The sequence below is a fragment of the Dipteris shenzhenensis genome, chromosome 1 (genome assembly GCF_047967505.1).
Source record: "Dipteris shenzhenensis isolate YYH24624 ecotype China chromosome 1, Dip_SZ_1.0, whole genome shotgun sequence".
Lineage (NCBI taxonomy): Eukaryota > Viridiplantae > Streptophyta > Polypodiopsida > Gleicheniales > Dipteridaceae > Dipteris > Dipteris shenzhenensis.
This window is the reverse complement of record NC_141596.1, coordinates 60,555,050-60,568,822: the sequence shown is the minus strand read 5'-3', so window position 1 is coordinate 60,568,822 and position 13,773 is coordinate 60,555,050. Positions and strand designations below refer to the sequence as shown.

General features: G+C 47.2%; 1 protein-coding gene across 3 annotated transcripts in view; it reads left to right on the top strand.

Moving 5' to 3' along the window:
• The window catches only part of LOC147906143 (spermidine copper dependent amine oxidase 2-like), a 28,446-nt gene extending 15,393 nt beyond the window's left edge, over positions 1 to 13,053 (top strand). For 2 of the 3 annotated variants that reach the window (XR_015541284.1, XR_015541283.1), the window contains exons 11-13: positions 11,963 to 12,044; positions 12,445 to 12,635; positions 12,768 to 13,053. Coding sequence is in view for 1 of the 3 variants with exons in the window: in XM_087376658.1 (XP_087232784.1) it covers positions 11,963 to 12,044; positions 12,768 to 12,785 (100 nt within the window). In the remaining 2 variants the exon portion in view is untranslated. The remainder of the gene's footprint in view (positions 1 to 11,962; positions 12,045 to 12,444; positions 12,636 to 12,767) is intronic. The other variant, XM_087376658.1, reaches the window with a different exon arrangement.
• Positions 13,054 to 13,773: the final 720 nt, after the last annotated feature.

The following is a 13,773-nucleotide window of genomic DNA, read 5'->3' as shown; positions in this document are numbered from 1 at the left end:
GAGTTGAAATAACATGTCTCAAATATTCGAGTTGGGTCTTGAAGAACTCACTCTTCTCAATGTTGATGTAGAGAGAATTTGCGCGGAGAACTTCAAAAACTTGGTGAAGATGTTGTTAATGCTCATGTAGGGATCTGCTGAAAACGAGGATGTCATCGAGGTAAACGATGACGAACTTATCGAGGAAAGGCCTGAAGATGTCGTTCATTAGTGTCATGAATGTGGCCGGGACATTGTTTAACTCAAAAGGCATGACCAAACATTCATAGTGTCCATACTTTGTTTGAAAAGCTGTCTTGTACTCATTGCCTTCTCGTATGCGAATTTGATGATAACCAGAACGAAGATCAATCTTTGAGAATTGTGTTGCGTGGAGAAGTTGATCGAAGAGGTCATCGATGCGAGGCAATGGATACTTGTTTTCGATAGTGAGCTTGCTGAGGGCTCGGTAGTTGATGCAGAGGCGCATTGACTTATTCTTTTTTTCCACAAGTAGTACAGGAGATCCGAAAGGGCTGCAACTGGGCCGGATGTGACCTTTGTCGAGTAGTTCGGTCACCTGTCTTTGGATTTCTTCATTTTGAGTGTAAGAAACCCGATAAGGAGGTTTTCGACGGTGGATTACTGTCGGGAATAAGTTCGATTGGGTGATCCACTGGTCGTCGAGGTGGTAACTGCTTTGGCAATTCTTGTGGAAGAATATCCAGGTAGGGCTAGAAAAAAGGTTAGTTGAGGTATTCAGGAGGATCCTTTATTGGTGTCTCCTCTACTGTCGTAACCAACAAAAGTGAAGTCTTTACTTGACGTTTACGAACCCACTTCTTTACTTGCAGGGCAGAGGCAACTGGGATTGAAGGAGAGTCCCTAGAACCAGTTAGCTCAATAAGTTTTCCCTGGTGGACAAACTAGATAGTATGGCTGCGAAAACTTATTGATGGATCATAGTCGTAGAGCCACTGTTGTCCGAGTATGACATCGTACGGAGAAAGAGGCATGCTGTCGAAGTTCAACTTGTCCGTATAATGTTGGATGCGAAAAGATAAGTTTTTGATCTTGGTGTTGCACAAGAAGATAGTTCCATTTGCGAGTTCAATCTGATAGTCTATGAGACTAGGACTGGTGGTCAACCGAAGTTTGTCGACCATAGAACTAGCTAGGAAGTTATGAGAGCAGTCACTGTGGATGAGGATAGTGACCGTTGTTCCATGAATCGATCCTTGAACACAAAGTACTCGAGTGGCCAGGGAAGGTTCGGGGTTGCTGGCAAGGCTTATGGATGGTATTTGCCATTCGAACAGCTTTGCCTTTATTGTCTTGTGCTGGGGTAGTATCTTCTATTTGGGAAGTGCTAGGTTGCATATTGGAATTTTGCTTTGGTCGCTTGGGACAATCGAACCATCTATGGTCGCCTGTACAGATGGTATAAAGTCCTTTTGTGCTGGAGTTATTCTTCTTGTCAGTGGCGGCACCTTTATGTTGGGGGTGACGGTGACACCTTTATGTTGGGGGTGACGGTGATGACTTTGTGAAGAAGAAGAGGTGCGCTCCTTGGAGGAGTGCTTCTGTTGGAATCTAGCATATGATTTCTGAGACTTGTGGGGATCTTGAGACTGTGGCTGACCTTGATTACTCGAGTTTTTTCTAAACCTGGGGTTATCTTAAGGACGAGCACCTTTGGCCATAGTAGAGTTCTGTGTTCGATTAGCACTCTGCTTCCTTGTGTTTTGGAAATCTGTTATGTGCTCTGCGTAAGCAATAGCGCTAGCTGTGGTGGTGATGTTTGCTTTAAGGACATTAATGCGTAACGAGGGATTTAGGCCTGAGATGAAAGCATGAAGGCGATCATCATCAGTTAATCCATCAATCTCCAGCACCAATGTGGTGAAGTGAGAGATGTAGGAAGATAGGGAACCTATTTGCTCCAACTGTCGGAGTTTTGAACGTGCTTGGAAGTCCGCATTGGCAGATATGAACTGCTTACGGAGCACGTGTTTAAAATGTTCCCAGGTTAACACACTTCTGTCGTCCTTTAAGCGTCGTTGCCACCATAGGAAAACTGTATCCTTAAGGAGGGAGGCTGCCAAGGCAATCTTTTTGCCTTCAGTGAGGTCAACAGTATCATAGTACATGCGCAGTTTTGCGAGCCATTGGTCAACTGTTCGGCGATTTTGTTGACCAGTGTAGTCTTCCGGAAGTTTAATGTCAAGTCCTTTAGTTTTGGAAGCTTGGAGTAAACGGTAGAGGGCATGGAGTTCAATGTTTTCTACCTCTGGTGGGAATGAGTCCACATAGTCGTCTGGTTGCATCACGTCATCCTTTGTATGTGTGGTACTGCGAGAATCTTGGAGTTGGACTTTCTGGACCAAGTTGGAGATGCTGTCCTGAAGCTGGGAAATTTGAAGTTGCAGTGGTGCTTCGTCTTGTAAGTTGACTTCAGGGGTCTTTTTTGGACTTGAGTCGCACATATCTAAGGTCCCCATGAGAAAAGCACGAACCTGCGCTCTAGTTTGTACCATTCCTGGAAGAAGATTCGAGCTGCTCCTTGAGGTTGCTCATGTTGGAGGGAGCAGGAGAAGCAAGATGGAACCAACCGTGGAAATCTGGTAAAGGAGGTCCTGTCTGAGGTAACATTGGTGATGCCGAAATGGGTGTTATTACTCGTGAGAGTACAGGGGTAGGTTGCAGAGTCCACGGATTTGAGAAGGGATAAGGAGATGCTGTCGGAAGTAGAGGATATCCAGGAGGAGTGCCTTCAGAGTGTAAATATTGTCTTGGGGAAGGTACCACCTGTATAGGAGGATATCTGGGAGCTGAAGGAGGTGGAGAGTACCCTGGAGATGCTGAAGTTGAGGGGTAAAAATCTCTCCAAAGATGGACAGCAAACTCGTGAGGAATATCGGGTTCTGGGTATCTACGTGTCTCGTGGAACACAACCTGGACTGTGCTGAGGAAGTAATGTAACTGAGGTGCCTCACGCAGAAGGTATAGGATGTGGTCCAAGTCACTGGGGAAGGGCACGTGACACAGAAGACCCACGATGCAAAAGCTCCGAAATGGGCTGGTTGTGCAATCTGAACACGATATTGTGTGGTAGATGATGCCTGAGGTGTCCTTGAAAGGACTGGGGAATTACCAGGGGTTTCCATGCTTTAAGGAGGAGGCTTTCATTTGCTGTAATTTGATAATAAACGTCAAATAATAATATGAAAGAGAATCCTTAGAAATAGAATGGAAAGAATCCACCTGGCATAGATTAGATCTGCCAATTTGTTGCATAGAATGGCCTGAAAATCTCTGTCCGGAGGTCCATTTACTATCTTTGCAGGTTCACGTTGAAGTGTGAGCAAGAAAAAGGTGCCTGGCGAGACTTTCGAGGCAGATAGGGGCGTTGGCAGAGGCGTGGTGCAGAAAAGGGCAGATTGCGTGGAACCAAACACACGTTGCCTGCGTGGATTTCAGAGGAAAAATGCCTGTGGGGTGCGAGGAGCAGATCTGGGCCTGGCTGGTCGGAATTGGCAGGCAGCAAAAGGGCGCTTTTCACAGGCTAAGGTGGCGAGATAAGCCAGCAGGATTCAGGCTGGTCTGAATCGCGATAGAGGGGCAGAAAAACTGCTGGGAACAGGTAGGTATGGTGGCAAAAAAAGGGGCAGCCTGCTTGCTTGTGGCGATGCTTGCTGCGTGCTTCCAAGGCTGATTCGCGGCAGCATGGGCAGGGATCTGGCGCTGAGAGACTGTCAGGAACCCAGGGCAGCAAACCGGCTGATGGAGGGCTGCGTATGGCGTGGAAATGGAGGCGAGCCTGCGTGATGAATTTCCGTACGGGCTTCAAACGGGAATCATCATTTTTTGTGTGGCTGCCTAGGTTGGGTGGTTGCCAAAAATTAAAGCGTGGGTTTAATCAACCCTTCGGTAGTCTAGGGTAAGGCCTAAGGTATGGGGCTGGGTTTTGCTTTTTAGCCCCTTTAGGTTGATACATCCCAGCACTCCTGAAACCTTTGATCTGCAAACAAACACACACCACGTGAGAACTGAGCAGGCTGCTCACCACCCAACCATGACATCTACGGGATGTGATCCCGAATCAGAAGATGTTCCCTCCGAGCCACGAGCTGAGCTACTGGCACGAACTCCCAATCAGATCCAAACCAGCCTGGTGTCCCATACCACCAGGTGGTGCTGTGAAGCCCTGGATCTGCCACTGGGCCTTGGGCTACGCTAAGATGCAGGCGCGCGTCCGCAACTCAATCCAGGAACAGACCTGGCACTTGGGAACGAAACTTGCTCCCAACTGCACACAACTGCACATTGAGAATTGAACCCCCTGGGCCCCTTTTATAGAGTCGGGCCCCGAGCGCCAAAAATAGCGAAGACCTATAAATAGTTCGTACCCTTGCCACTCAACCCGAGAATCAAGCCTGCCTAGCTCTAAGCCTCCCCAGGCTAACCTGAGCTAGTCCTGTGTACCCAGTACACGTCAAATACCAATCTGTGCACATGACATACTCCCCCTCCTCTAAGAACTCACTCCTGAGTTTGCTAAAAAACCCGGAAATAGTCTTTGGAGGTTTTGTAATGTCTCCCATGTTGCATCCTTCTCAACATGATCCTTCCACTTGATCTTGTATTCCATGATAGATCGGGCCTCTAAAACATAAGGCCGGGTAGGATCGGGTAATGCAAGAACGGATGCTTCCTTGATAGAAAGTTTCAAGGTTTCAAAAGCCTTATTCATTGCATCATTCCAAGAGATTGGCTGAGTAGACCTGCGTCCACGACCTTTCAATATGTTTGTCAGGGGTGCCGTGATAGGTGAATAATCACGCACAGACTTCCGAAGAAATACCGTAAATCCTAGGAAAGAACGAAGTTGTTTCACAGTCTGAGGGATAGGCCATTCTAAAACCTTCTGGATACGATCCAGATCAATGCTAATACCTTCAGAAGAAATCTTGTGTCCTAAGTAAATGATCTCCTTCATAAAGAAGTCACATTTACTCATCTTGGCATAGAGCTTATGCTGTCTTAGAACAAAGACAACCCGGAGGTGTCCTATGTGATCCTCAAGCGTTCGACTATATACCAAGATGTCATCTAAGAACACGACAACAAATTTGCCCAGAAAATCCTTGAACAAATCGTTCATCATCTGTTGAAAAGTAGCAGGAGCATTGGTCAAACCAAAAGGTAATACGAGAAACTCGTAATGACCATACCTAGTTCGGAATGCGGTCCTATCTATGTGTTTAGCATAGATACGGATTTGGTGATAACTCGTATGCAAATCAATCTTAGTGAAATACTTCGCTTCGGCCAAACGGTCTATCAAATCATCGGAACGAGGTAGAGGGTATCTATTCTTAATTGTTACTTTATTTAATCGTTTATAATCTATACACATTCTCCAGGAAGAATCTTTCTTCTTTCTTAGGAGAACAGGTGCACCCCAAGGTGATTTACTTGGGCGGATATAGCCCATATTCAGGTAATCCTGTAGCTGGGTAGCTAACTCATTCTCCTCTACCTGGCTCATCCTATAAGGTGGTACCCTGATAGGTTAAGCCCCTGGGACTAAGTCTATGCGATGATCTACTGCCCGTATTGGAGGTAAACCTTCCGGCAGTTGAGCTGGGAATACATCCTTAAAACTATCTAACAACATTCTCAATTCCCGGTGTTCAAACACACTTAAATCATTTTTGTTTATTACAGAGACAACAAATGAAGAAAGCGGAATCAAAACACACTGATAGACATCATAATGAGAAGTATTTAATATATTCCGAAGCTGCATCGCAGATACAATAGGTCTCTGAGAAGAGGGAATTTTTTCACACTGAATACAAAATTGGGTGTCCTTATCTACAAAAGAAAGCGTATGCTCCGTCCATCCAATCTGAATATTGTGGGTTTTAAACCACTCTATTCCGATCAACAAGTCTACATGCTCCAGAGGCATAACATAACATGTAAGAGCTTCTGTGTAGGCTTGAATCCGGATGGGAAGCGCTTCAACCTTGCGGTCCCAAAACTGCTTCCCAGCTGGAAGTTGCACCTCATAGGTGTGGTCGCTAGGTACTGTGGACAGCCCCATCTTCTGCACAAATTTGTAATTAACAAAGTTGTGAGAGCTGCCCGGATCAAAGAGAATGTGAACCTGTTGGTCCATAACTTCTCCATAAACCCGGAAAAGATCATGAGAACCAAACAACGAAGTATTGAAAGTGCAATTACAAGAAAGTGGGCAGGTAATGACATTTACAGAAATACCTGTCATCGAGACTTGGTTCGCTCCCTTGGTTGTGGTACATGGATCCGCCTGGAGCTTCGGTCCAAGCACCAACTTTTGGTTCTTGCGCTTTGGACAGTCATTCTTGGTGTGGCCCCGCTCCTCGCAATAGAAGCAACGTCCTTCTTAAGCCTCAAAGTGCGAAGGAAACGGGCTTTTTCATTCTTAGCCTGAGTCAAGTGTTTCTTGGAGGCGTTGTCCGTAGACTTCGTCTTCTCAGTACCAGTCGTAGGCTGAAAGAACTTGCGTTTGTTCTTTCCACTCGTGTCGGAAACTGTAGTTGCTTTAGCACCGGCCATGGTATCATCATAAATGCGCGCATAATTCATGGCCTCCTGCAACGTTGTGCATTTGTTGTTCTTGATTTGCAACTTGTATGAATCTGGCAAACCATCCACGAAGAAACCTAACAAGGTCATTGGATCCATGTTTGTGGCCTTGGTCTGCAGATCCCGAAATCTTTGAAGATAAACTTCAAAGGACAAGTTTAACTTTGACATATCGAGGGCTTTAAGCTTGCCAACGATATCATAATCATCCTCCTTCTTCAGGAACTCCTTCCTGAAGACCCCTTCGAAATCTGTCCATGTATCGGGCTTAGGCTGGAGTTCCTTCCACCATAGCAATGCTTTACCTGACATGAAACCCGCTGCAAGCTGGATCTTCTTCTCATCTGGGTATGGGTGGAACTGAAAATGTACCTGCCACTTGTGTAACCAAGTGTCAACTACCTCCTTCGTTCGAGACTTTTGATCTCTCGGAAAAGGGTCTGGAGTTATATTCGGACCTAGCACTGAAGCCATGGCATCCACATGCGTGAGTGCCTGCACAGTGCTAGCCAGAAGAGTGAGAGTCGCGTGAATCCCTTGGAGTTGCTGTGTCAACCCCGTTTGATTTGCATTAACCTGCTCGAATTTTCCATCCAGAGTAGTGGTAAATTCACTGAAGGCCTTTTTCGTAATCAGGTCATCATAAAGACCCTGATCCTCCTCTCCCAGAGGAGTGTAATCCAAATCCTGCTCTCCCATGGTGAACTCGGGATTTGCAGAATCAGACATAACTGAAATCTGATCTGAATATAAACTCAGAGAAATAACTGAGTGAAATGAAGTGGAAAGGAGAATGGAGTAGAGGAAAACCATCCCAAGAGATGCTGACGGAAGGAGATGCTGGAAACTGGCGAACCAGAAGCACACGAATCTCGGAATCTGGCTGAACCCGCTGCCGGATGCAACGTACGGAATCCTGCAGCATACGGACTGCTGACGTGGCTGTACGGTATGCTGACGTGGCTGTACGGTATGCTGATGTGGTTGTACGGCTGCTGACGTGGCTGTACGGCTGCTGACGCAGGCCGTACAGTAGCTGACAGAGGCCGTACAGCGGTTGACGCAGGCTGTACGGCGGCTGGCGATGCAGGTACGGATGGCTGACGCAGGTGTACGGCTGTACGGATGGCTGGTGCAGGGCTGGCACGCAACACGATGGTGCAGCGAGGCTGTTTGCAAGGCTATGGCTGGGCTGGTACCCTGCCCATCTATATAGGGAGCAGGGCAGCCTAATTAGGAAGCCCTGCTACCAAAAAAAGGCCCACCCTCCCAGCTTTGGAGGATGGTGCTTTTTCGAAAAAAGCAACCCTCATCGCAGGCTGGCCGCACCCTGTTCCTGCACATCGCGCCTCTCCTTGCCCTGGCCGAATTTCCGTACCAACCTTGGTGTCCAATCTCCGCCTTCCCCGCTGCCCTGTCAGTTACCTCGCCTCTCTTTCCTTCCTCTCTGCTTTCTCCGTTCTACGTTTCCTTTTCTTTCAGCCCCCTTCAGGAATTTCGAAACTCTCCCTCCTTTCTTCTACCTTTTCCCTACCAACTGTCCACCCCTGATAATCCAGGAACCTCGCAGAATTTGCAGCAACAAATTTCGAATTTTAGGGCATACCTGGAGAAAGAATTCGTCAAAAATTCTCGCATCAGAAGTTCCTACCTCAGGAGCTGGCTCTAATACCAACTGACACATCCCAGCACTCCTGAAACCTCTGATCTGCAAACAAACACACACCACGTGAGAACTGAGCAGGCTGCTCACCACCCAACCATGACATCTACGGGATGTGATCCCGAATTAGAAGATGTCCCCTCCGAGCCACGAGCTGAGCTACTGGCACGAACTCCCAATCAGATCCAAACCAGCCTGGTGTCCCATACCACCAGGTGGCGCTGTGAAGCCCTGGATCTGCCACTGGGCCTTGGGCTACGCTAAGATGCAGGCGCGCGTCCGTGACTCAATCCAGGAACAGACCTGGCACCTGGGAACGAAACTTGCTCCCAACTGCACACACTGAGAATTGAACCCCTTGGGCCCCTTTATAGACTCGGGCCCCGAGCGCCAAAAATAGCGAAGACCTATAAATAGTTCGTACCCTTGCCACTCTACCCGAGAATCAAGCCTGCCTAGCTCTAAGCCTCCCCAGGTTAACCTGAGCTAGTCATGTGTACCTAGTACATGTCAGATACCAATCCGTGCACATGACATAGGTACCCTTTATAAGTTGCTGGGTGCCAAAAGGTGTGCCTATTCTAAGGGGTGTGACCCTTGGAATAGGTGTACCTTTTCATGAAGGGGTGTGACCCTGTTTTCAAAAGGGGTGTCCCCACACGAAGAGGTGTGTCCTTTTTTCCATGATGGGGTGTCTCCCTTGGGTGAGGAGTCAAAACTCTTCATCAAAAGGTGTGTCCGATGGTGGAAAAGGTGCGTCCCTTGGTTTTGGGACAGCCCAAGCACATGAAAAGGCACGATTTTTTTCATGTCCATTCACATCAACTCGTGATATGTGGGAGATGAAGAGGCCCTTGATGACTTTAGGCAGGGTCGGCGCTAAAAATTTTCACGCTCATTCTCTCCATCTCTTCCATGCACAATGTGCACGGATATCCTTCTAGCGGAAAGAGATGTATCAGGTAGGCGCTAGAAGGTGGGGGGCATTTCTTACAGGCAGGAGCGAAATTTGCTCTGATACCACTGTAAGAAATCCTAGATTTACTATATTTAGAAATGTGCTAAGGAACAAAAAAGGAGACTGAAATAGCTGAGAACAAGGAATATTTGTATTGCTTGAGTGTCTGTAGTATCTGTAGTGTGTCATCCATACAATTGGGCCTCTCTTATATAGAGAGTGAAGAGTCACACATGAAAAGGTGTGTACTCCAAAGTGTATGTGCATGAAGAGGTGTGTACTCCTCGTGAAGGGTGTGACCCTTGATGAGAGGGTACATTACAATAGAAGTGTCTCTTCAATAGAATGTCTCTTGTGAAGGGTTGTGCCTCATAGGAAGTGTCCCGTCGAAAGGGCCCGTCGAAAGGGCATACCCTTCCACAAGTGTCCATTCATCAAACCATCCATAAGCCTAAGGTATAGAGAAAGGAATACGTCACAGATCGTGACATGTCCACTTTATCTCTAGGCCCCCAACAAGGGCTGCCATACATACCGGTTGGTTGGACATAGGAGTTGAAGAGAAGAGCCTTGGTCTGAGGGTCCTGGAAGTGGGAGTGAAAGCATTCTCTCTCTAGCCGAGCCAGTGAGGCGTATCCCCTGCACAGTCTGGCCTGCATCGCTGGTCTCATCGTGAAGATCGGGCTGGAGAAGATGACCCCCAAGTTAGTGTATGAGGATACGATCTCAATTGGTGACCCACCGAAAGTAAAAGTAACCTGCTTCCATTGCATGTTTGCTCAAGAGGTGTTAAAGATCATGACCTTGGTCTTGCCAAGGTTGACCTCCAAATCATGGGATAAACAAAAAGCCTGCAGTGCATCCAGGTGTCGCTAGAGCCCCTCGGGTGTGGATGACAAGAGTGCCACGTCATCTGCATAAAGAAGAATCCTGATGATGATCCCGGCGAGTGAGCAACCGATCCCTCCGAACGTCCTCATGAAAGTCTCAAGCTCATCGATGTAGAGGCCAAATAGGGTCGGTGATAAGGGACAACCCTGTTTGACCACTCAGGATCTCATCTGTCCAACCTGCGCCTGTCCGAACTCGGCTTGAGACCCTCTCATATAGTGCCATGATTGCCTAGATGATCTCCTGATCAAATCCCAGTGTCTATAGGCGTGTGATGAGATGAGCTCGAGGTACTGTGTCAAAGGCTTTGCGGAAATCCACAAAGAAACAATATACCCTCTCCTTTCGTGATCTAGCCTCCTCAATGACACTCCTGAGTGTGAGTTTGTGATCCATAGTCCCATGGTCTCGCCTGAAACCGGCCTGATCCTCTACTCTGAGCCCTCTCATCTCTGTGAACAGGCTGACCGATGCATCCAATACAGCTGCATAGATCTTGGATATCACATGTCCAATCATGCTAGTCTTGTAGTTACTCGGGTCCATGGGATCCCCTGCCTTGTGGATGGGGGTGATGGTGTTGAGTGTCCAGGTGCAGGGGAAGCCAAGCCAAATAGCACCATTGAATAGCTTTGCTAGGATCGGGGCTAACGTGTCGATCCCATATGCGATAAACTCAGTGCATAGCCTCTCGTGATCCTTCGCTCGGCCATTGTGCAGTTTCAATGTCGCGTCCTTGACTCCCCCTCTGGTGAACAACGTGCAAGTGGTGGAGCGAGGCGTGTGTATGAGATCTGGAGTGGGCTGGTGTGGGACATCATGAAGATGGTGTGCATACATGTGCTAGACTCTCGTGTCAGTGAGGGGTGATGGGGACCTACGCTCAAGGAATCTTCACCAAAAATCCTTAGAGTTGCTGCTGTACAAGATGTGCAGCAGCTCCTCCTCATTTCGATGAAGAAATGCTTGCTTCTTCTGACGTACGAGACATCGGTACTTGCGTACCATGTCTGGTGTGTTCGGGAGGTGACATCTGGTTTCAAATCGGAGCTGTGGGCGATAAGCCTTGCACTCTGCATCGTACCAATTGTTGCAGGGTACATAACCAAGAGGTGGTGGTCTAGTGGACCGTGTGGTGTGGGGAAAGATTTGGAGGGCAGCCTCGTGGAGTGTGCGATTTACAGGGCAGCACAGTCCTCTATGAGTGGTATGTGATCGATGTATGTTAGGAGTCTGTTTAGGCGTCCGGAGTAGGCCGGTGAGAGGTTGTGATCAAAGCGTATGTCGTGGTAGGTGTCGTGTTTCCTATGTGGTGTGTGTGGTGTGGCTAAGCGTGGGGTGGCGATAGTGAAGAATAGGTATGTGTGATCAGCTCTTGGAGGGAGTGGTGCTACGATGAAGTCGGTGATACATGAAGTGAAGGTAGGGGATCCCATGATGTAATCTACTACACTAGAGTCCCCCCCCCCCCCCCCCCCGCGTGTGGGAAGCAAGTAAAACCACCTGAGGAGGGCCATAGGTCGAGCCGGTTGTAGATGATGAGATCATGCATCCTGCCCAGATCAAGGAGTGCGTGTCCATATGGTGTAACAGGCCCGTGTCGGTCCGATGAGGTCCTGGTCATACCTGCTCCGTCTAGGTCCATGTCTAGTAGCATGATAGGGTCGTCTCGGAAGTCTAGGAGTGGTGCCTGGCGCTTGCTCGTCCTGGCCTTGAAGTCCCCAACGAGGAACTTCCCCACGGGGGGGGGAGAGAGAGAGAGAGAGAGAGATTTTGTTATTTTCCCTGACGGCTTCTTGTCAACTAATGTGTATGCATATTTGTGGTCTTGACAGGTATGTCTTTGGAATCACTCATGTGCCACGATTAGAGGACTGGCCTGTCATGCCTGTGGAAAGGATTGGCTTCATGCTGGTGGTATGTGTATAATCATTAGCTTTCTCTCTGTCATGCTACTGTGGAAAGGATTGGCTTCATGCTGGTGGTATGTGTATAATCATTAGCCTGTCATGCTGTGGAAAGGATTGGCTTCATGCTGGTGGTATGTGTATAATCATGCTGGTGGTATGTGTATGGAAAGTACTTTCTCTCTGGATTGCTACTTCTTTACCACCACGCCTTTTACAAGCCTGGCTTCTGATGTCCTTGAACAATGGAATTAAGAGCTCATCCTAGGGGGAAACTGGACATGTGTTTTGCCTACTGATTTGCATAAACTCTATCTTTGCATAATGCATTCATTGTAGCATGGACCTGCTTTTTGAAGGAAGCATAGAGAGAAGTGTTCAGTTGTCTTGTGGTGTGGTGGTGATTGCAGCCACATGGGTTCTTCAATTGCTCGCCAGCAATTGATGTTCCTCCCAGTTGTCCTGAAGGAGATGCAAAATGGAGCAATGGGACTAAAGCAGGGATACAAAGTCCAACACATGGCCTTTTGTCAAAGCTTTAAAATAGTGCTTTGGCTTGCAATATATCAATGAGTCCATACATGTTTCAATGATCCATCAGGTGGGGGACATAGCATTTGAGATGTAAAGCAAAGCTGAGTGTTCATGAAATATCATTTTTAACTTTGCAGGTATTTACCCTCGTATGATGGTATTGTCTGAGTGTTCATGAAATATCATTTTAACTTTGCAGGTATTTCCATTCGTCTGAGGCGAAGGCCAGTTCATGGTTCCAGCCTGTCATGCTTGCGGACTACAGAAGGCTGTTCTCGGCCTGCTTTGTGTTAGATATTTGAGAGAGAATACTTTCACATGATGGGGTGTGTATACATGCTGGGGGTTGCTACCTCCATGAGGAATAAACATTTACAAGATTGTGTGTGTATATGGGCATTGAAATCGGAATTAGAATTTTGCAAACATATGGTCTATAGAAAGGCTTAATTCAAAGCTCTCCCATTGGGCGAACGTTTGGGCTTGATAGAAAGGCTTAATTCAAAGCTCTCCCATTGGGCGAACGTTTGGGCTTGATAGAGGTGAAATTATTAGAGCCACTTGCTGTTATCACAAGTTTGGTGTCCATGGCAAGGTGCATGAGAGACACGAACAATGCTTCTCATGTGTGCATGACTACATATGTGTGTTTTTTTGGTGCATGCAAATGTGAGGTCGTCTACATGCATTACGTATTTTCCTATATATATATTGTCTGCGTGTGTGTGTGGACTATGAAAGATACAGTGTTGAAAATTAGCATAGATGCATGACCATCATGTCCAAGGGGCTATTTTTCATATGCACATAGGCGATTTGTACTCACCACTAAGGCATGAATTTGTGCCACACAAGATTTGGTGATATCGAAATTTTAGCATAGAGCTCTAGCCAGGTATTTGTCTCATTTACTTCAAACCTAATTTAGGCCTTTTCTTTATGTGTAGCCTTCCTCATGGTTGAGGTTACTCTCAACTTCCATACATAGTGACAAAAACTTGGTACGAAGGACTTAGATGCTCATACATGTGCAAGTGCAACACGGTATGTGCATGCTCGTGTGCATGCTTGCAGGTGCACACTAATATACATACTTCCCTAATTGTATATGTTCCCTATTTGCCTTAATTAATTAATCCATTGCGCGTCTTATTCACAATTAACCTATGTGCGATTTATGCAATTCTGAATTAACCTATGCTTAA